Source organism: Zootoca vivipara, chromosome 13, assembly GCF_965207765.1.
Source record: "Zootoca vivipara chromosome 13, rZooViv2.hap1.1, whole genome shotgun sequence".
NCBI classification, from domain to species: domain Eukaryota; kingdom Metazoa; phylum Chordata; class Lepidosauria; order Squamata; family Lacertidae; genus Zootoca; species Zootoca vivipara.
In genome coordinates this window covers 5,723,243-5,746,645 of record NC_142596.1, presented here as the reverse complement: position 1 = coordinate 5,746,645, position 23,403 = coordinate 5,723,243, and the positions used below count along the sequence as shown (strand labels likewise).

Sequence of the window (23,403 nt, the reverse complement as noted above, 5' to 3'; positions counted from 1 at the left end):
AATAAGAGCTTAGAAACACACATACAGCGATTCAGGCGCATATTATGGACATTTTTGACACAAAACTCTGCAGTATCAAAACGTCTGTGAAACAGATTCAATAGCAAGTAGCATCTAAAGCAATGAATGCCCAGCCAGTTGACATTAGGGCAGTTTCCCAACTGGGGGCTTCAGGATATTCCAAGGGGGCCATGGTGAAAAATGTGTAAGGGGGGGCATAGCACAAGGCTAGGGGGCCACAGAGGGAAGTAAAACGTGAAGGGGGGAATCTTTTTTTTAAAAAAAATCCTCATTGATTGGCTATCTGCTTGGACAATCAGAAGCGGGTAAGTGGGCAGCCCACCAGGGCCTAGCACTCCTTTTTGCCATGTGCATTTTCTTGGAGCAGTCCTGGTTAGTTTCTGGCAGGAAAGGCTGATCGCTGAGGCTCCCATTTTGACCAGTAGAGTCTGTGATCCAGAACCCCCAGGTCAGGTTAGTGGTGGGGTGGCAATGGATAGGGCTGGGCAAGACAGAGGTGCTTGTTGCTACCGCCAGAGCTGGGTCTGGTGGCAGCCTGGGCCTGACTCTGCAAGGCTCAGGGTGCAATCCACCTCAGCGCCTAGCGGATCAGCGCCTTCGGATGTTGTTGAGGGGCGCAGAGCATGTTGGCAGTGTTGGCCCGGCTCTGCAAGGCACGGGGTGAAATCCACCCCAGTGCCTAGCCAAGCGGGGTCATCTGCTGCTGCTGACTTGCATCTAGTAAATAACTGTCTACTCAGAAGAAATCCACACTGAACTCCCAAGTAAGGCTGTGTGGGACTATAGTGTTTTATCTAACCAGTGAGGACTCCTCCAGACGACAATATCTTTTTGCACCAGGTCAGTGAGGGACATTTGCTTTTAAAAATTCTCCCACATATACAGAATGTATCCGTAGGTTTCCCCCCTGTGTCAAATAACTTGTGTCAAATAAGTGTTTACTTTTTATGAAAAATGGAAGATGGATCTCCCTCTGGAAGTGCTGGATCCTCCATCCTTGGAGGTTTTTAAGCAGAGGTTGGCTGGCCATCCGTCATGGATTCTTTAGCTGAGTTTCCTACATTGGAGGTGGCTGCACTAGAAAGATGGCCCTACCAGCTCTATGATTCTATGTTTTTCTGCTTCAACAATATTTCATTATGTTCCTATCATTTTATGTAATTGTATTTTGTATCTATCTATCTATATATAAATGTAAACTGGGCACGTGGGTTATTATCCACTTTTCTCCAAAACTGCTTCACCGATTGTGTTCAAATTTGAACACAACGTCCAAAGCGAATGTCCAAAGGACCCTAGAAAGTTACCTAAGACAGATGCCACACCTGCACCATGTAAAACCCCCAAAACAATGTGTCCCAGAACACACCACTCAGCCGAAAGTGCATGCTGGGAAAAGAACCAGGTTGCAAACCAGCGTCCTCTAGTGGCGGCTACACTGGTACTACACCTATAGAACCTTACCTCTCAACAGCACCTCAGCTGCCATTTACATACTAGGCCGAAGCCTTTGCAGACTAGGCCGAATGGAGGCCGAAGCCTTTACAAACTAAGCCAAATGGAGGTACTGACTCACCTGGGTGGGGGGTGGGGGGAGGGGACGGGATAGGTCAGGACATGGGACTAGTCACAGGGGTGTGCCGGGGGTGGGGGGAGAAGGGGACGTGATACGTCATGGGTCGGAACAGGGAGGGGGAAATCACAGGGATAAGCCAGGGGTGGGGTGGGGGGGAGGAAATCACAGGGATAAGCCGGGGGTGGGTGGGGAGGGGCGGGATACATCATGGATCGACACAGGGGAGTTGCAGTTACAGGGATTAGCCACGGCAACGCGTGGCAGGGCCAGCTAGTAAATTATAAAATTTTTAAATAAAACCTGTTCTATTTACAAATATATATATATATATATATATATATATATATATATATATATATATATAAATAGCTACCTTTCTCCCAGTCAAATAGCTGCCTGTTCCCTAGGGGAAACACCCAGTTTTGAATATACAAGGCCAGATTGAGCTCAGGAGTTCCACTAGCAGAAGCCAGTGCAAAGGCTTCTGCACTAATGCTCTTCTCCCCACCCACTGTAGGAGGTCGTGGGAAACCCCAGAGCAGCCACAGAGGGAGGAGAGGGGAGGACATTCTGCCGAGGAAGCAGAAATCTGGGTGCTGGCAGACCATTCGTTTTAGCTTGGTGTTGAATTCCTCCCACAGTGTTGAGTGGTGCTTGCGTAACACAAAAGTCACTAGAATTTCTTTGAGGAATTGTTTCAGGAGGGAAAAGTGGAACCATTTTAATCTGCTGTGAGAAGGCACACAAATGATTAACGTGTTTCCCCAGTCATGCTTCCATTTGTGGCCTAAAAGAAAAAGCCACAACCTTTATAGAGTTTGGTTTGGGGCAGGTGGGGAGGATCTTACTTGCCACAAGTGATCAGCTGAGTTGTTACTTACAAGCTTAGACATATATCAGGGGTGAGTTCTTGGACCTGAGCCAAAGGATGCATGAAATAGGAAGGGGCAGGCAGGCAGGCAGGCAGCTCCACTCTGGATACCCCAACACCCAAGAACAGCCTTTGGCCTTAGACTTTTTGCCCTGGGTCTGCCCAGTATCTACAAACTGTGGCAATTGCTGTCTGTCCTGATTCCTACTCATCAAGAATGAAGACTTGAAGAATACTCTCCAAAGGATTTAATGCTTAGAGTTCTGCAGTACATAAGCAAATTGCTGTCTTAAGCCACATAATAAATCCTAGAGTCAGCTAAAACAAAGGCAGGCTAACTAACTCCCAAAGCTTTGAATGCTGATCTGACACGGATACACCCCCTTGCTATCCTATATATAGGAACGGGGTGGGCTCAGCTTAGTACAGCGAGCATTTCTGCAATCTCTCACTAAGTGGAGCCACCTGTTCTCTCCTCCCCTGGCGTCTCCTGGATCTAGGTGATTGGGGAAGTGTCTCTGCCCCTTGAGAGGCAGACAGCACCAGCAGAACATCCCCCTCTGGAGAGGTAGGGCTCCTTTCAGTGTCTGATGGCGCCTGGGTAGGTGGTGCAGCAAGCACTGTGGAAGTGCCAGAGAAGGGCTCTGACCACTGTGGAGAGGGAGGTGGAGATGGAGAGAGAGGTGGGGTTCAGCTCTCATTGTAGAGATGAGTAAGACAAGAGAGCAGGTTGAAGGAATATCACCTCCTCAACCAGATCCTTGCTATCAGGCTGCCCCAATTCCAGCAAAGAACTCCATAACAAGCTAGAGCCCTCCCCCTGGTCCTTGACAAACCCTTCATCTGCATTGTCCTGATTTGGCCAGCCCATGACACTGTGGTGGTTTTGAACACTAGGCCCCAAACCTACACGATCACAGCTTTGCACACTTCGTCAACAAATGAAAAAATGAATGAATGGAAAGAGGGTGGGAGACCGCCCTCACATAACCTTCCCAGAGCCCAGAGGGCTTAAAAAGCCCTTTCAGCACCAGGTTTTCTGCTGCAGAAAGTGTTTTTAAGTCCTTTCCAGGCTCTGTGATGGTTGCACAAGGACTCTGGAAGGCCCTGCAAGGCTCCTGAGATCTCGCCTGCTCAGTGCACCAGCTTCAGACAGGTAGCGATGGTTGCATGGGGGGCTGGGCAGTAACCCCCACATACGTTTTCGGCCTACTGTAATTAAAATTATGAACTGTGTGAGATGAGACACACTAGGTCCTGCCTAGTTGTTGCAGATTTCGATACCAAAGCAGTTGTCACTCCAAGTGTTTCAAAACAAGGAAGGTAAAGATGCTGGTGTGTGTTTGTATGACAGAGCTTAATTTCTAAAATATGAGGGGCTGGAGCTGGAGCTTGCTTTCCATAAATCATAGATCATGGGTGCTTTTCAGAGGAAGGAAAACCAGGCTGAGTCACCACTGACACTGGAAACAGCCTACAAGTCTAAGCCCTGATTCAACAATTACTAATTTTAAGTGGAGGAGGTTAAATTATACATTTCATAGGGTTCTTACTCGAAGTTCCTTTAATTCAGGGGTGGCTAGCCTTTCTCTTTGGCTCAAAGGCCACATTTGCCCTTGGCCAACCATCCTGGGGCTCAGTCGCCCTTGGCCAACCATCCAGGGATTGCTTCCCAGGAGTGTGTGTGGCCAAAAGTGGGTGAGTCCACGCTTGCACACACATACAGACCAGCTGAGGTTATCATCAACTGACAAATCTGGTGATCGGGGAGGTAGTGACTTGTCTCCCCCCCCCCCTTAAGACACTGGACTTGGTTTTTTAAAAATCGTTCCATCCCTGTCTGCTTTTAAAAAACGTTTCTTTTCACCAACATCTACCAAAATTGGTGGGGTCCAGGAGCAAGGGAGATAAATTTCCTGTGTGTGATGAAGGCTCTTGGGTTTGTCACTCCCACTTTAGAAAACTACTTGACGAAGTTGTTCCAAGTGACCAAGCAGACCACACACTCTGAGGCCTAAGTTCAGTTGCCCCACTCAGTATCACAGTCCAAATATTCCAAGGGATAAACGAGCTCTGTTGCTTCCTGCAGTACTTAGGGGGCAAAATACTCTATTTGCCATCAGGGGGTGGCTGGTTTCACCTTTGCTGTCCCACCTCCTGCCCAAGGAACCTTCAGAAGGGAGTTGCTACCACAGGCATTACACACATGTGTATTCCAATGAGCTAAATAGATTGAAAGATTATGAGCCATGGGAGTGTGGGGAGTATGTGCAAGAACTTAACAGTGCTAAGTTTATTTTTTGACTCCTATTTTGTTAATATTGTTAATACAGTACTGTTTTATAGATAACTAGTTGGCCCTGCATGCGTTGCTGTGCGTTAGTCTGTCAAATGGAGGGTAATAGACCCCCTTCAGATCCCCCTGAGCCTCAGAGTCCCCCTGTTTTGCAGGATCTCATGGTGGAGGCGGGGTTTGTGGGTGTGGCGCGTTGTTGTGGCTAATCCCTGTGACTGCCCCCACGTGTCCCGATCCATGATCTATTCTGTTTGTTACCCCCCCCTCCGTGACCGGCGTATCTCATGACGTTTTGAAGGATGGTATTTATATTTGTCTTGTGGTTATTTGGTGGGGGATTTAGGGGGGGTAGTGGTGCTAAATTTTAAACTAAAAACCCCTTGCCGTGCCCCCAAGTGCGTTGCTGTGGGTTATCGCCTTCCCCGGGCCTAGTGGGGGCCTGGCAGGGGCCTACATACAACAAAGGCCGCCTTGGTGGTTTCAGTTGCTTGGTTGATGATGTCATTATTTGGTTTGTGGGTGTGGCATAATTTCACAGGGAGGGAGGGGTGTAGGAGGAGGAGCTGAGGGAATAATGCCACTTGAGGGCACTGTTTGACTTGGTGGAAAACCAGGTTTATACCTGCCCAGGTGTGAGATTTGAGGGATTTTCTTTTCCAACAACGCTCGGGGAGTGGCCTGGATCGTTGTATCAAAATTTCAGGACGATCGGTTGAGTGGTTACAGAGAAAAGTGGAACACGCACTTTCACGATTTTTACATTTTTATATATATAGATAAATGTTGTTTTGATTTGTTATTCATATAGTATGACTTTTGCTTTAATTATGATGTTTAGCTTATTTTTGTTGTTGCTTTGTTAATAGCGTTTTACAAACTGTAATTGTTTCACTGATTATTTGTTAATTATTCTATATTATTTATGTTGTATTTGTGATGTTCTATTATTGTCTATCTATCATGTTATTCTTATTTATTGTTCGTAAGCCACTTTGGGATTCATTTGAATGAAAAGTGGCATAGAAATATAATAAATCAAAACAAAACAAACAAATGCACAGGCTCTTCAGACTGGCTGGTAGCAGGGGAAATACAAACCCCTTTTCTTTCAAAGAGACAGGTTGGTAGGAAATTGAGGAAGCAGATATTCCCCATTTTCACTTGACAGCCCTATCCAACACAAATGTAAGCCAGCCATCTGTGGCAGCAAGTCAACATCCACAAGGTAGTCAGCTGACAGGATGGTTGTTCTCTCTGCTGAGACTCACTCTTGAGTCACCATGTCAGATGATAGAATCTGCTTACAACTGTGGCTGCATTATTTTCCAAAATTGTACTAGCAAAACCACAACTGTTTTCTCTCAAATATACTTGCCAGACAAATTTTAAATAGTCATCACCCAAAAAGCCAGGCCACATTTGACAAGGGGAAGGCAGTTTTGTGGGTATTTGTAGAAAAAAAACCCTACACAAATTGGTTTTTTTTTTACCTGTTCTGCCTTCAGCGTCAATTCAATGAAGATCTGCTGCAGCTTTTCATTAACAAAATTGATGCAAAACTGTTCGAACCCGTTTTTCTGGGAGAGAAAACAAGCTATCAAAACATTAGCTTCAGGTCCTACATAAAAACACCCCTTTTACCAATTAGGTCAATTTTTGCAATATATTTTCAGTAAGTTTAACAGCTGGTTTTTACATTTGCACTGTAAACCTCAGCAGAGAAGACAGTAGCCTAGATTCTCCAAAGCTCTTTCCAAGACTTGAGTTTTCATTAAAGGAACAGTTATTGTTCCTAGAACAACTTAAACAAGTTCATTCAAACCCTGCATTATACGAAGCATTTTTGTTTTACATTATATTTGTTTCCAATTATAGGAAGCAGTATGTATGTCCCAACTTTATTCCAAAGGTTTCCATTCATGTACTGTGGGTGCAGGGCATAAATTTTGCAACTTTATGAAAATTAAACTAAATTTAAAAACTGTGACAGCCTTTCCACCAAACTATAGGAGAAAGAGAAATAGGACTGTGTGGCCACTCTTTCCACTCTGCTAAAAACCAGCAAATTTTGGCTCCACTTCTTGAACTCTTCCCATTTCAGAACTCTGTAACTAAGAAATAATGCCTGAGTTTGCCTCTTTCCTCTTCCCTCCAAATTATTTCCTTTTGTGTCACAGCCTTTAAATTGTATTACTGAGGACAAGGGGCCCTCTTTTATACCTCTTATTTCTTTATGCTTTCTCAATGCTATTAACAGTGTTTCCAGTATTCCACTGTTTTCTCTCAAATATACTCAAGGCAAACTCTTATTAATTCCATTTTTAAGTCACTCTGGGAGCGAGTGTGAGATAAAACTGCTTTAACTAAAGTAAATGATAAATCCAAAACGTAAATAAGCTACAGTAGTCCCAACAGTTTGACTCCAGTTTTTCCCTAACATTCCATCATGATAGCATGAGCAAAACCATGCATCTATATAGTTTTTTAGTTTATTTAAATTTTAACACACACACACACACACACACACACACACACACACACCCCTACCTCTCTCTTTCATCCAAAAATGGATTTCAGGGCAGTATGCAGTAGAATTTAATTTATGCAATATTATCATCATTGCCATGTAGATAATGACAAAGCCATGATGCCAAAGGAGGTAAATTTCCTTCTTCTTTGTACAGTGGTTGGGAAGCCATGGCTCTCTAGATACCGCTGGACTGCAATTCGCCTCAACCTCTGCCCTCTGGCCATGTTGGACGCTGAAGGTATTGGGTGCTGGGAGTCCAGCAACACCTGGAGCACCACAGGTTGCCCAAACCAGGCAGAAAAACAGGGATATTTTTGCTGTCACTGAAATAATGTTTTAAGTTGTTACCTGAAATATTTCAAAGCCGTAGATGTCCAAGACACCAATATTATATTCTTCGTGATCCTTCTCCATAGCCTTATTAATTGACTAATAAAACAAAAACAGAAAGAGACTTGTCTAAAGATCTAAGTATTTGATGAAAAAAGGACTAAGAATTTAATGAATGAATTAGTTGCACAAACTAAAAAAACATTTAAGGCAACCTTCCCCAGCCTGGTCCCCTCCAGATGTTTTGAACGACAACTTCCACCTGTCCCAACCATCACAGCCATATCATGCTGGAGCTGATGGCAACTGCAGGGCCAAACCCCAGGCGTGGAACTGGTTGGGGAAGGCTAGTATCTGAACCCCATCTGCTTCTGCTTCTTCTGTGATATTGCCCTGAAAGGCGAGAGGGGGACTCTCTGGGGCATCTTCACTTGTCCAGTCTCTCAGCAGCACAAACAGCATGCAGCTGGTTTTCTCACCAGAAGAAACAAAGAAACCTCTGCCGCAGACCCCTCCCTCCCTCTCTCTGGCATCAGGATTGTTTGCTGGACAGGAGAGAGAGAAAATACAAGTATGTTGTAATACTGACTTACACTTGCATGCATGAAAGGGTTAACCCAGGCATCCCCAAATTTCGGCCCTCCAGATGTTTTGGACTACAATTCCCATCTTCCCCGACCACTAGTCCTCTTAGCTAGGGATCATGGGAGTTGTAGGCCAAAACATCTGGAGGGCCGCAGTTTGGGGATGCCTGGGTTAACCTGAGCCCTGACCTCAAGTTACCAGAGTAACCACTGGCCCCTACCCCTTCCTTCTGATTCATATGGGTACAAATAATACTGCCACACACAGCCTGCAAAACATAGCAATGGAATATGAGACACTGGGCAGGGAGCTGAAGATAACTGGGGCACAGGTAGTCTTTTCATCACTCCTTCCTGTTGAAGGTTGTAGTCCAGGGAGAGGAAAATACTTGAGATAAACCACTGGCTGTGGAGGTGGTGTCATCAGGAAGGATTTGGCTTCTTGGATCACCATCTCTGTTTCCTTGAGGAAGGACTTCTAGTGAAAGATAGGCTGCACACGTCACAGCGGTTGGCAAGATTGTGCTTGCTAAGAGTCTCAAGAACCTGATCAGGAGAGCTTTAAACTATATCTCGAGGGAAAGGGAGACAACATTACAAATGACAGAAGAGCACCTGGCACTGGGGATAATAGCTTCATTGATGCACAGGAAACTGAGGTGGTGCTTTAGAAACCTGCTAAAGGGCAAAAAACTACAGGAAGGAAGCAGCTGGACAACTCATGGTTTCAGTTGTCTCTACACAAATGCACAGAGTATGGGAAACAAGCAAGAAGAATTGGAGCTTTTAGTACAGGATGGCAAACACGACCTGCTAGGCATTGCTGAAACCTGGTGGGATGAGACTCATGACTGAAATGTAGGAATTGAGGGGTATAACTTGTTCAAAAGGAATAGACCAAACAGGAAGGGAGGAGGAGTGGCATTATATGTAAAGGATATATATACTTGTGAAGAAATCCATGACCTGGAGCATGGAAAGGCAATTGAGAGTATATGGGTAAAAATTGTAGGAGAGAGAATCTACAGTGACCTTATTGTGGGTGTCTGCTATAGACCACCAAGCCAGACTGAAGACTTGGATGGTGCCTTACTAGAGCAGATAACCAAACACTGAAAAAGGAGAGATATAGTAATCATGGGGGACTTCAACTTCCCTGATATCTGTTGGGACTCAAACTCTAGCAAGAATGTAAGGTCTGACAAATTCCTCCATTGCCACGCTGACAATTTCATTTCCCAGAAGGTGGAATCATCTATCCTCAGAAGGGGATCATCTATCTGGTCCTCACCATTAGGAAGGAACTGACCAACAGTGGAAGTACTGCACTAGGAAATGTGGGAGGAAGTGATCATGTTCTCCTGGGTTTCAGGATACAGAGGCAAGGGAAAATTGAGCATGCTGGACGTGCACTCTGGACTTTAAGAAGGCCAATTTCAAAAAGCTTAAGGGGCTACTGGGTGTGACCCCATGGTCAGAAATACTCAAAGAGAACTGAATCCAAGGATGGGAGATTTGAAAAGGAAAAATATTGAAGGTCCAAATTCCAACAAGAAAGAAAAGTGGGAGGAATCTAAGGAATCTGGTGTGCCTGCATAAGGAGCTTACAGGTGAGCTGAAAGTTAAGAAGGGCATGTATACGAAATGGAAGAAAGGGGAAATCACAAAGGAAGAGTATACTGTACATGAGTAGCCAACAGTTGCAGGGGGAAAGTCAGGCTGGCTAAAGCTCAGAATGAGAAAGAGAGGTTAATTTTTCTTCGATGTCTCTGCTCTCTACCTTCTTGTATCTTTCTCTTTGTGCTTCCTAAAACAAGCAAGAAGGAGCCATGCGGCTTGCCTCACAACTCAAATGCATCAAATGAACTGAATCTAAAATGATATTTTATAGCCAGCATCTTTGCTAACCCAAAGATTGCATGATCTTTTAAAAAGTTATGTGGAACTTTTTCCTTCTTTGTTTTACTGCCGGGGATGGAGAGCTGTGAGTAAGATATTCACTTATTTTCAAAGCTAAGTGTCTGCAATTTATTCTAGTCTAAGTATTTTTGTGGCGAATATTTGTCTAAAGGTGGATGAGGGCAGATGCAAATCTAAGCAAGTTTGAATGTGCTTGGAGCAATCACTATTGTGTTAACTCTGTTACTGGAGAGTAGAAATATGTCTTCCAAATCTCTTTCTCTAATAAATTAAACACCAGAAGGAACAAGGAAGGAAAAAAGACACAATTACCTCTCTGGCCCAAACAGTAAAGGGACTGCTGTGAGTAGGACCAGGGCTGGAGAATGAGGGGCCCTCCATATACTGTTGGACTCCAGTTCCCATTAATCCCAGCCAGCCTGGTCAATGATTCAAGGATGATGAAATCAGCAACATCTGGAGGGTCACAGAGCTAGAGCCGCATGGCTGCCTGAAATGGTCACTGCAGCCACTACAGAATATGGGAGGTGTGATGCTTAAGGGAAGATATCAGGTGAACCTCTGGTGCAAGACACCCTGTGGCAAAAATGTGGCTCTCCTTTCTTTAGAACATGCTTTTAGCCTTTTGCATAAAAACAAGTAATAGATAAATTCATTGAACAGATTCGTGAAAAGCAATTGCAGAAACCCACGCCCAGGACACAGTATATTAATGGTTGCCAAGCAACCAGAAAAAGGGAATAGAAAAAAACCAGCCTAGCCTGTTCTTGAACTTTGAACAACAACTTCATCTATGGGTCAGCAGGTGAAGATTTCATGGCACTGAGATGCCTATTATCACCCAGTGATGCTTGTAAACCAAGCTGCTATAAAAAAAGGCCTAGGAAACAATCTGGTAAAGCAAAAAGTGAAAACAGAGGCAATCCTACAGTCACTGTGTTGCTTCTTGGAGAAAATTACCAGCTTCAAAACACGCATTACAGAAAAGCCACATGATAGCAACAGTGAGCCATGCTCATTAGAAATCCTCTATATGGGTTTCAGCAGAACATTCTGGCCCTTTAAAAGACAGAGGCTGGCATATTCATCTCTTGCAGTTCTGCTCTTTTTAATGTTTCTCTTTCAGCTTCTCCTGCTTTGCACACACACCTCATGCCAGCTTTAGGTTTTAGCACAGGGCTAGAGTAGTTCAGCCTTCAGAGCTGAATGCAGCTCTCTGTCCACCTCTTGGGACTCTCCCCAAGCCACACCCCAACTGACCCATCCTCCTCAAGGGCTTTCCCTTGGCTGAAATGTGTCTTTGATTTGGGGTAATGCCTGCTTCCTGCCTGGATGGAGGTGTGCACATGTGTTGCCTGTGTAAACCTTTGGCTTTTATGTGGCTGGAATGTAGTCAAGTGTACAAAGAAAAGAATCACATCTGCTGCTTTGCCCAGTTGCCTCTGCCCACCCCCTTCACTAACGTGTGGCATCTGGAAAGCTACCCAAAAGGAAATGTGGCCCCTGGACTGAAAAATATTCCCCACTTCTGTTTCAGAATGAGCTCAGGCCTGCAAGAGAGGTTAATAATAATAATAATAATAATAATAATAATAATAATAATAATAATAATAATATTGTTTCTTTGGCTATATCCGAAGTAAGTGGAAGAACAAGCAAGTGGGAGGTTCTCTGCATGCAGAAGACAGAGAAATGCTATTGGGTGATAGAGAGAAGACAGAACTACTCAACACCTACTTTGCCCCGTCTTCATCCCAAAGGAAAGTGATGCCCAACCTGGTGATAACAGAATAAATGATGTAAGGAGGGAGCCCAAGAGAGGAAAAGAGGTAGTAAGGAACACCTAGCTAGTTTAAATGAATTAAAATCTCCAGGGCCTGACAAACTGCATCCAAGGGTACTAAAGGAGCTTGCGGGTGTAATCTCATAGATCCTTTCTATGATCTTTGAGAATTCATGGAGAACAGGTGATGTCCCTTCAGACTGGAGACAGGCAAATGCTGTCCCCATCTTCAAAATGGGGGGGAAAGGAAGACCAGGTAACTACCAACTGGTGAGCTTGACACTGATACCAAGAAAGTCCTAGAACAGACAATTCAAAAGTTGGCATGTGAGCACTGTGATTACTAAGATGGGTTTTTCAAAAACAAGTCATGTCAGATGAACCTGATTTCTTTTTTTGACTGAATTACAAGCTTTTTGGGTCGGGGGGATGCTGTGGACATAGTGTATCTTTATTTCTGTAAGGCTTTTGACAAAGCCCATAATATTTTTGCAAGGAAGCTGACAAAATGTGGATTTGCAAGGAAGCTGACAAAAGGTAACTATTAGGTGAATTTGTAGCTGGTTGATTGACCAAACCCAAAGAGTTATCATTAATGGTTCATCATCATCCTGGAAAAAAGTGGTAAGTGGGATGCCGCAGGGCTCTGTCCTGGGCCCGCTGTTCAACGTCTTTATAAATGACTTGGATGAAGGAATTGAGATGACTTTAACAGCCTGGAGTTGGGCCCAAACTAACAAAATTAATTTCAGTAGGGACAAATTGTAAGGTTCTGCACTTAGGCAGGAAGAAACAGATGTACAAATATAAGATGCACACCTGGACTACTGTGTCCACTTCTGGGCACCACAATTTAAGAAGGATATTGACAAGCTGGAAAGTGTGCAGAAGAGGGCAACCAAGATGATCAAGTTCTGGAAACAAAGCCTTACGAGGAGCGCTTGAAGGAGCTGGGTATGTTTAGCCTGGAAGAGAGGAGACTGAGAGGAGGTATGATAACCATCTTCAAATAGCTTAAGGGCTGTCACATGGAAGAGGAAACATGCTTGTTTTCTCCTGCTCTGGAGGGGAGAACTAAAACCAATGGCTTCAAGTTACAAGAAATGAGATTTTGACTAAACATTCAAAACAAATTTCTGACAGTAAAGAGTTGTTTGGCAGTGGAACGATCTCCCTCAGGAGGTTGTGGACTCTCCTTCCTTGGAGGTTTTAAATCAGAGGTTGGATGGCCATCTGTCATGGATGCTTTACCTGAGATTCCTGCATTGCAGGGGGTTGGACTAGATGACCCTTGGTCATTTATTATTCCATCTATTATTCCATTATTCTATGAGGCAAACTTTTTTTTTTTTCAAGTGTCTGTGTGCGTTCATCATGAGCAGCTAACTTGTGGCCTTCAATATGGACTGTGGACCTATAATCGCTGATCATCAGACATGTTGGCTGGGGCTGACAGGAGCTGCCAAGATCTTTAAAATATTTTTTTAATTTTCAGGAAGGAGTTGGAGTCCAACAACATCTGGAGGACCACAAGTTAGCCACTTCTAGTAGTATGTGGAACAGGCTGCAGTCCTGAACAGTATTTTCAGATTTGGGGAAGTTTTGCAACAAAGGATCAGTCCTTAGGATCAGAGGCACTGATCCTGAGGGGGCCCACTATGCGACATCACATGTGTGTGTCAGGGACTGGCTGGATGAGGAAGAGTGGTAGAAAGACACACACCAAAAGAACTCCCCCCCCCCCGAGGAAGGCACAGAAGATGATGGCTAAGATCCTGGATCCTGGTCAGACCTGTCACACCTCAGAGGAGGGGACAAGCCGGGAGGTACTAGAAGCAGGAAGCTTGAGCGATAATGAAGAGGCAGAAGAGGCAGGTGGTCCAGCACAGGGTAAGGTGATGAGGCTTCCAGTTTGGATGAAGGCTTTGACAGAGGTGATCGAAGGGTGATCCATCCTGACAGCTTCTCTGTTGGTGGCTCTCCAGCCCCTTACTCCTAGAACGCGACAAATGTTACACGTTGCTGAGCAACGAGCCAGACAGGCACAGAGAGAGAGACTTCTGGACCACAGAGGGAGGAGCCCTGACTCAGAAGGCTAGAGAGCGAAGCAGGGGCTGCATGCCAGTTCGAACAACTGCTTCATTGGAGGATTCTGCCTTTATGAGCCTCGTTGTATTTTTTAATTTCCTTAATAAAGAAACTAACTGCAAGTTCGCCTCATTTCTCTCTGACCTGTGAATGACCTGCTCTGCCTGTCGGCTCTGTGACACGCTCCTCTTACGTCATGCACGTGTTTGCATCAGGAGGAGGCTAGGAGCCCAGAACCCAGCACATCGCAGCATCAATTAGAATCATAGAATCATAGAATCATAGAGTTGGAAGAGACCACAAGGGCCATCCAGTCCAATCCCCTGCCAAGCAGGAAACACCATCAAAGCATTCCTGACAGATGGCTGTCAAGCCTCTGCTTAAAGACCTCCAAAGAAGGAGACTCCACCACACTCCTTGGCAGCAAATTCCACTGCCGAACAGCTCTTACTGTCAGGAAGTTCTTCCTAATGTTTAGGTGGAATTTTCTTTCTTGTAGTTTGAATCCGTTGCTCCGTGTCCGCTTCTCTGGAGCAGCAGAAAACAACCTTTCTCCCTCCTCTATATGACATCCTTTTATATATTTGAACATGGTTATCATATCACCCCTTAACCTTCTCTTCTCCAGGCTAAACATACCCAGCTCCCTAAGCAGTTCCTCATAAGGCATCGTTTCCAGGCCTTTGACCATTTTGGTTGCCCTCTTCTGGACACGTTCCAGCTTATCAGTATCCTTCTTGAACTGTGGTGCCCAGAACTGGACACAATACTCCAGGTGAGGTCTGACCAGAGCAGACTACAGTGGTACTATTACTTCCCTTGATCTAGATGCTATACTCCTATTGATGCAGCCCAGAATTGCATTGGCTTTTTTAGCTGCTGCATCACACTGCTGACTCATGTCAAGTTTGTGGTCAACCAAAACTCCTAGATCCTTTTCACATGTACTGCTCTCAAGCCAGGTGTCTCCCATCCTGTATTTGTGCCTTTCATTTTTTTTGCCCAAGTGTAGTACTTTACATTTCTCCTTGTTAAAATTCATCTTGTTTGCTTTGGCCCAGTTGTCTAATCTGTTAAGGTCATTCTGAAGTGTGATCCTGTCCTCTGGGGTGTTAGCCACCCCTCCCAATTTGGTGTCGTCTGCAAACTTGCTCAGGATTCCCTCAAGCCCATCATCCAAGTCATTGATAAAGATGTTGAACAAGACTGGGCCCAAGACAGAACCCTGTGGCACCCCACTAGTCACTACTCTCCAGGATGAGGAGGAGCCATTGATGAGCACCCTTTGGGTTCGGTCAGTAAGCCAGCTACAAATCCACTGAATGGTAGCATTGTCTAGCCCACATTTTACCAGCTTCTTTACAAGAATATCATGGGGCACCTTGTCAAAGGCCTTGCTGAAATCAAGATAGGCTACATCCACAGCTTTCCCTTCATCTACCAGGCTTGTAATTCTGTCAAAAAATGAGATCAGATTAGTCTGACATGACTTATTTTTCAGGAACCCATGCTGACTTTTAGTGATCACAGAGTTTCTTTCTAGGTGCTCACAGACTGTTTGCTTAATGATCTGCTCTAGAATCTTTCCTGGTATTGATGTCAGGCTGACTGGGCGGTAATTGTTTGGGTCCTCTCTTTTCCCCTTTTTGAAAATAGGGACAACATTTGCCCTCCTCCAGTCTGCTGGAACTTCGCCTGTTCTCCAGGATTTTTCAAAGATTATTGCCAGTGGTTCTGAAATCACCTCTGCCAGTTCTTTTAATACTCTTGGATGTAGTTCATCTGGCCCTGGAGACTTGAATACATCTAAACTAGCCAAGTATTCTTGTACTACCTCCTTACTTATTCTGGGCTGTGTTTCCCCTGCTGAATCATCTGCTCCATATTCTTCAGGTCGGGCGTTTTTTTCTTTCTTGGAGAAGACTGAGGCAAAGAAGGCATTGAGGAGTTCTGCCCTTTCTCTGTCCCCTGTTTGCATTTCACCATCTTCTCCTCTGAGTGATCCCACTGTTTCCTTGTTTTTCCTTTTGCTACGGACATACCCATAAAAGCCCTTTTTGTTGCTTTTAACCTCTCTGGCGAGCCTGAGTTCATTCTGTGCTTTAGCTTTTCTGACTTTGTCTCTACACGTGCTGGCTATATGTTAATTGCTATATGTTAATTGCTGGCTATATGTTAATTGCTGGCAGCTCCTCTCTTGATGCTCAGGAGCTGGCCGCTGGTGCTGTGCCATGCATGGCTCTACACTTGGCCTCCTATGCCCCCTAAACATTGGGGGAGCTCAGCCCGCTGCCAACAATTATTGAGGGGGCTTAAGACGACGACGCCCCTATGAGTTGGTGCCTATGTTTATGATAAAGACCACAATTTTTGATTCAAGTCAACCACCTAAACCAAAAACACCCCCCCAAAAAAAAACTTGAATTGTCACACCTACATCCACCAAGAAATCAAACACTCTGGCGTGAAGGGCTTTGGCTAAGGCATCCCTGGTGTAGCAGGCTTGCTCTACATTGAGGGTCACGTTGATGGATTCCGATTTCCCGCCCCACTTGCTGTCCATCTGCCTGCTGGTCAGCTTCTCCTTGAGTCGGCCCTGGTTAATTCCCAGGAGGAAAGCCGGGAATGCCAAGACTGCAAGAAATAACAAATACATAAATAGAACATTTACAATGACTGCAAGGTTAGCCAAGGGGACGGCAACCCCAAAGCAGAATCAAAGTAAGTGACGCTGCATCCAACAAAGCAGCCCACAAAGGTGTAGTAGTAAAACATGCTTATCAACCGGTTCTCTAAAATTTTCTGGGCACAATGCTTTGGGGGTCAGGGTAGGAGAATGGGAAAATCACTAAGTGTCCATGAGTCTCCTGTGAGCATGGAGGCACCTCTAGATCAGAGCCTACACACTTGATCTGGAAAAGGAAAACAGGCACAGATTTGCAAATGCTAATTTATATGTACAGATGCAAATTTAGAGTCACAGGCAGCGGGGGAACTAATTTCCTATCCAAATTGCCCTAAGTAATTCCTTCAATTAATTTGCACCACACCTTCGATTCATTTACCCCCATTTAATTTCCCAACAGACCCTGTTCCACATCAATCCAATTCCCCCATTCATTAATCCCTAAATCACCCCTAAATAAAGACACCTTAAATTAATTTATTTCCCCAAATTAATAGCCCATCATGTCCCTTGGGTCCATCCTTACCAGGGCCAGCCCACCCACAAGGTGGGGTGAAGCAGCTGCCTTGGGCGCCCCCACCCCACCCCCACTGGCATCTTGCCTCCGCTGGTGGTGGTGAAGTGGCCCCAGTATCAGCAAAATCTTGTGAGATCTTGCTGCACCCAGCTGTCGCCATCATTACTTTTCAGCAGTGCCATGCAACCTGGGTAAGGGATACTTTGGCAGGGGCCATGGGGTACTGTAGGGGTAGGGCGGCACTTCCCACTTTGCCTCAAGCAGCGAAATGGGATGTGTCACCATGACCCTTATATCAAAGCGCCTGAGCATGCCCTGACGCAACTAGCTTCCCCCCTTGCCATCTCTGCCTCACATTCAAATCTCAATGCTCTGGCAATCCACAGGGACTACCTACACTCCTCGCTCTCCACAGCTGCATAGTTGCTGACTTCTTTGAAGCTGATGTTGCCCAGGTGAAGGACTCCAGCCACGATCTGCAGCACCAAAGCCTGCTCCTCAGCAAAGATCCCAATCACATTCATGGCATGCTGCAAAAATTAAGGTTTTTATTTTTATTTTTTTTAAAAAAGCAGTGGCTGAATTAAAAGCCCACCTTAATAACCAAATGACATTTGTGCAAAATTCTAGTAGTAGTTCTGCACCACTTTTATAGCATTCAAAATGTTATCTTGCAGCAATCCTTGTGAGGTAGCCTGGTATCATTATCCTAGCAGAGGCTGAGGGAGAGGTGAGCTCGCACCTCTTCACAGAGCTGACATTTGAACTGCCTTCCATTAACCACCATGCTATAGCAACTACCCAGTTTCTCCAAAAATAAGACGTAGCCATAAAATAAGCCATAGCAGGATTTTTAAGCATTCAAGGAATATAAGCCATACCCCGAAAATAAGACATAGTGATAGGCGCAGCAGCAATGCCGGCCGCGGGAGGAGGAGGAGGAAAAATAAGACATCCCCTGAAAATAAGCCATAGTGTGTGTGTTTTTTAGGGAAAATAAATATAAGACTGTGTCTTATTTTCGGAGAAACACGGTAATGAAATGGTACCACTCTTTCAACCTTCAAATCCCCCCTCAGAACTCATTTTTCCCATAAACCATGTTAAATCCTCAGATGAATTTATCTGACCCCCATCCATACCAAGATGCAGCTCTCTCACCAAAGTTGTACAGAATTATCAATTGTATTGTTTAATATTTCTTTTAATAAATCAGTGGCCATGTGATAATTTTAGTTTATAAATTTTATTATTTAATGTTTCAACTGGTATATTAACGTGTTTCCATAGCTTTGTGCTGATTAGGCCATGTTTTGATAATGTAAATGTCCTAAGTTTTGTACTAAATTTGTATATATTTTACTGAATTACATTGTATACATCGCAGCAGCCTTTGGCTATAAGCAATAAACTTGATACCGATAATAATGAAATGGTACCACTCTTTCAACCTTCAAATCCCTCCTCAGAACTCACCTTTCCCATAAATCCTTCATGTTAAATCCTCAGTCGCCTATTCCAACTGAAACACAGCCCAAGTTCACATGTAATGACGATTTGCTACCCTTGGTCTAGAAGAGCCCCTGGCCTGATCTAGCAAGGAGCTCCCAACAGTCCTCTCTTCTAGAGTGGGATAGGACAAAGGAAGAACCCTTCTGTTTTTGCTTTCTCACCTCTACAGCTGCCACTGCCTCCTGGGCTCTTATAAGCCCCTTAGAGGAGAGACCTGCTTTGTTTGCCAAAATACCCTTGGCCACTAGAAAGCATGGTGCATTATCAATTACTATTATTAACAAAGGTTGTCATAGTGCAACAATGCACATCTGTCCACAGGAGGAGGAAACTGCAGGCTTTGCAAATGGCACAGAAATTTGTAGGAGCAATGGCAGTCCAGAGAATGGGGTAGGGAGGGGAACAGGAGTCAGCTGGAAAAGCCTAGGATGAGAATTACGGTAACATCCTATGCCCCATTTAAATGTGTTTGGGAGGGGGGTGAGGGTTTGTGGGAGGGTGAGGGGGGTCTATTGATCTGCTTTGTTCTTGCTTTTATCATGCATTTGTACTTTTATACTGCATTTTCATGTTGTGAACTACCCTGAAATCTGCAGATGAAGAGGGCAGTATCACTCTAAGATGCCAAGGCAAGCTACAGCATTAAAACACAGTAATAAAAACAGTTTGAAACAACTTACAATCACATAAATAAGGTGGGTCCTAAAACTATATGTCTCAAGTGTCAAAATGTACATGCACAGCACAGTACAATCATCAACTCATACATCTCTTATAAAGCAGAATGCTGAATTTGCCTCTTGCAAGATCCATAAACTTTGGAAGTCATCAGGGGCTCAGGGATCTCACAGCAAGCCAAAATACATGCCCCCATCCCTCCTCCCCATATTATATCTAAAATGGAGAAAGGGAAACCACAGCTCACTTGTGTGCCTTTCCTTGCATCTGAGTCAATTCTGAATTGCCCTTGAAACTGGAATAATAAATCCGCTGTCCTGCCTCCCCTACTCAAGAGTCCCACTAACTGTAAACTTTACAGGCCAATATTTTTTACTGCCTCTTGGCAAAAGCTTGTCTGTTTTGCTTTATATTGCAATTTCCTGCCAGTGGCATATTCCTTTTGTGTACCATATGTCAATACACAGAGGAATTATACCAGAAAGATATGGAGGTCTCGTACACCCCAGGTAGTGTGGTTGCTGACCTTGAGCCAGACATCTTGGAGAGTGAAGTCAAATGGGCCTTAGAAAGCACTGCTAATAACAAGGCCAGTGGAAGTGATGATATTCCAGCTGAACTATTTAAAGTTTTAAAAGATGATGCTGTTAAGGTGCTACACCCAATATGCCAGCAAGTTTGGAAAACTCAGCAATGGCCAGAGGATTGGAGAAGATCAGTCTACATCCCAATTCCAAAGAAGGGCAGTGCCAAAGAATGCTCCAACTACCGCACAATTGCGCTCATTTCACACGCTAGCAAGGTTATGCTTAAAATTCTACAAGGCAGGCTTAGGCAGTATGTGGACCGAGAACTCCCAGAAGTGCAAGCTGGATTTCGAAAGGGCAGAGGAACCAGAGACCAAATAGCAAACATGCGCTGGATTATGGAGAAAGCTAGAGAGTTCCAGAAAAACGTCTACTTCTGCTTCATTGACTATGCAAAAGCCTTTGACTGTGTCGACCACAGCAAACTATGGCAAGTTCTTAAAGAAATGGGAGTGCCTGATCACCTCATCTGTCTCCTGAGAAATCTCTATGTGGGACAAGAAGCTACAGTTAGAACTGGATATGGAACAACTGATTGGTTCAAAATTGGGAAAGGAGTACGACAAGGTTGTATATTGTCTCCCTGCTTATTTAACTTATATGCAGAATTCATCATGCGAAAGGCTGGACTAGATGAATCCCAAGCCGGAATTAAGATTGCCGGAAGAAATATCAACAACCTCAGATATGCAGATGACACAACCTTGATGGCAGAAAGCGAGGAGGAATTAAAGAACCTTTTAATGAGGGTGAAAGAGGAGAGCGCAAAATATGGTCTGAAGCTCAACATCAAAAAAACCAAGATCATGGCCACTGGTCCCATCACCTCCTGGCAAATAGAAGGGGAAGAAATGGAGGCAGTGAGAGATTTTACTTTCTTGGGCTCCTTGATCACTGCAGATGGTGACAGCAGTCACGAAATTAAAAGACGCCTGCTTCTTGGGAGAAAAGCAATGACAAACCTAGACAGCATCTTAAAAAGCAGAGACATCACCTTGCCGACAAAGGTCCGTATAGTTAAAGCTATGGTTTTCCCAGTAGTGATGTATGGAAGTGAGAGCTGGACCATAAAGAAGGCTGATCGCCGAAGAATTGATGCTTTTGAATTATGGTGCTGGAGGAGACTCTTGAGAGTCCCATGGACTGCAAGAAGATCAAACCTATCCATTCTTAAGGAAATCAGCCCTGAGTGCTCCCTGGAAGGACAGATCGTGAAGCTCAGGCTCCAATACTTTGGCCACCTCATGAGAAGAGAAGAATCCTTGGAAAAGACCCTGATGTTGGGAAAGATTGAGGGCACTAGGAGAAGGGGACGACAGAGGACGAGATGGTTGGACAGTGTTCTCGAAGCTACGAACATGAGTTTGACCAAACTGCGGGAGGCAGTGCAAGACAGGAGTGCCTGGCGTGCTATGGTCCATGGGGTCACGAAGAGTCGGACACGACTAAACGACTAAACAACAACAACAATGTCAGATAATTTTGGGGCTGTGCTCCATGGGAGTGTATATCCAGTCAGTGTGTATCCAGTCAATGGGAAGAGCCCCAAAAAGCACCTTCTGTGAAATTGCAGTTTCTCTGCCATTACCAATCTTTGCCTGCCATGGGCAACCCACAGGGGAGATTCTGGTGCCTTCTTCACATGAAGAAACGGTGAGAGTCAAACAGACCACTGCACATAATAAAGGAACGCACAGCTCTTTCCCCTGCTTTTCAAATAAAAAAGCAAATTGCTACTATCCTTGGCTGAAGAGCCTGAAAAAGGGTTTCCAGTGGCTGAGGTATGGGGCTCCTCCAGCCTTCACAACTCCCCAAGGGTGCTGGTGCCCCTACTCCCCTTGGTCTTCAGCTACTGCTTGTCAATAGCCCATAATCTGTTTGGGGCCTCTAAGGTTTTAAATGAAAAAAATGTGCAAAATAGTTGTCAATCTCACACGCATTGTAATTGCTGTACAAGCAGAAATTTTATTGTTTTTACTTAAACCACAAAGTTATTGAGGGGAGAGGTAGTAAGATGGTGAAGAATTTACCAAAGTTTCCTGGAAATCAGATTTGTCATTAATATCCTCCACTTTGTAGGATCCTGAGAGGCTTAAGTAGTGGTAATAGTCCATGCTGGTGATGCCAAGGCTGGATTTCTGCTCAGTGGAGGCACCTTCAATCATCTGCAGGACAAAGAGCCGAAAATAGACCAGCTAGCATGGCCAGCTTCTCCCAGTCAGCAGAGAAGCTCCTGACCTTTGTGTGGCTGGAATGAAGCTGATTGTACAAAGGTTAGAATCACATCTATTGCTCCACCCACTTTATGTCTGGCCCCACCCACCACAGTCATGTACCCCTTAGAAGGGGGGTGGAGAAGTAGATCCTCCAATCCAGGCTTCCTCAACCTTGGCCCTCCAGATGTTTTGAGACTACAATTCCCATCATCCCTGACCACTGGTCCCGGTAGCTAGGGATCAAGGGAGATGTAGGCCAAAACATCTGGAGGTCCGAGGCTGAGGAAGCCTGCTCCAACCCCTGCAGGCCATTTTTACAGGTGGGCGGGGCTGGTCAGCGGCACCTGCAAACCCCACTTTCAGCTGGGAACCATATCTTTATCTGCCTGTGGCTACTTTTACCAGTAGGGGAGGTGGATGTGGCTTGGGGAAAACTGGCCTCTTCAGCCAAATTAGGACTTCTGCTGGAGGCTCCACATCACTGCCCTAGGAGATGATGCACTAAAGAACGCAGCTTTCAGACTGAAGAAAGGTTCCTGGCCCCTAACATATAGAAACAAACGGGGGCAGTTCCTGCTCATTACAAAGGGGCTTACTCAAAAGAACATTCTTGTGACATGGGTTGTGCCCAACATTCCAACGAGGGACCCCATCTCCGCCCCCCCCCCCAAAGAAACTCCAACAGAAAACCAAAGGCCTAATGCAAACCTCCCCGAAAGGTAGCTAACCTGGTAGAAAATGTGGAAGCTCCTTTCTCCAGGATTCCTCATGACCACCCGTGACTTCTCCAGCAGGAAGTTGGATATTTTGCCTCCATCTGGTTCCCCACCTGGACTAAACTGGATTTCAAAATATTTTCCCTGCAAGACATAAAGGATGCAGACTGCTGGAAATGGATGAAGTAAACATTAACCTCAATGACACTAGGCCTTTTCCAACTGGTTGCAGGCAAGGTTTAAGTTGCATAATAACAACAATCAGTGCGGGTTTTTTTCAGGGGGTACTCAAGGATACCTCTTTGTTGTTGTTGTTGAAAAGTGTGACACTTACTGTAATAACTTCATGGTGAGTACCGGCACCTATTTTTCTAGAAAAAAGTCACTGATAATAATTTTATGCATGGTATACATTCTTCCAAGAACTTTCCATGTGAGGTCTTGGGCTAGAATGGAGGGGTTTTGTTTTGTTTTGTTTTTTATTATTATTAT

The 23,403-nt window shown here is 44.8% G+C and overlaps 1 protein-coding gene across 3 annotated transcripts in view; it reads right to left on the bottom strand.

Moving 5' to 3' along the window:
- Positions 1-23,403, bottom strand: part of MYO1E (myosin IE) — a 118,306-nt gene that overhangs the window by 33,065 nt on the left and 61,838 nt on the right. For all 3 annotated transcript variants that reach the window (XM_035132347.3, XM_088656834.1, XM_088656833.1), the window contains exons 7-12: positions 22,924-23,055; positions 22,010-22,144; positions 17,600-17,732; positions 16,437-16,633; positions 7,643-7,723; positions 6,255-6,341 (exon numbers count right to left, since the gene is read on the bottom strand). In XM_035132347.3, coding sequence (XP_034988238.1) covers positions 6,255-6,341; positions 7,643-7,723; positions 16,437-16,633; positions 17,600-17,732; positions 22,010-22,144; positions 22,924-23,055 — 765 coding nt within the window. The remainder of the gene's footprint in view (positions 1-6,254; positions 6,342-7,642; positions 7,724-16,436; positions 16,634-17,599; positions 17,733-22,009; positions 22,145-22,923; positions 23,056-23,403) is intronic.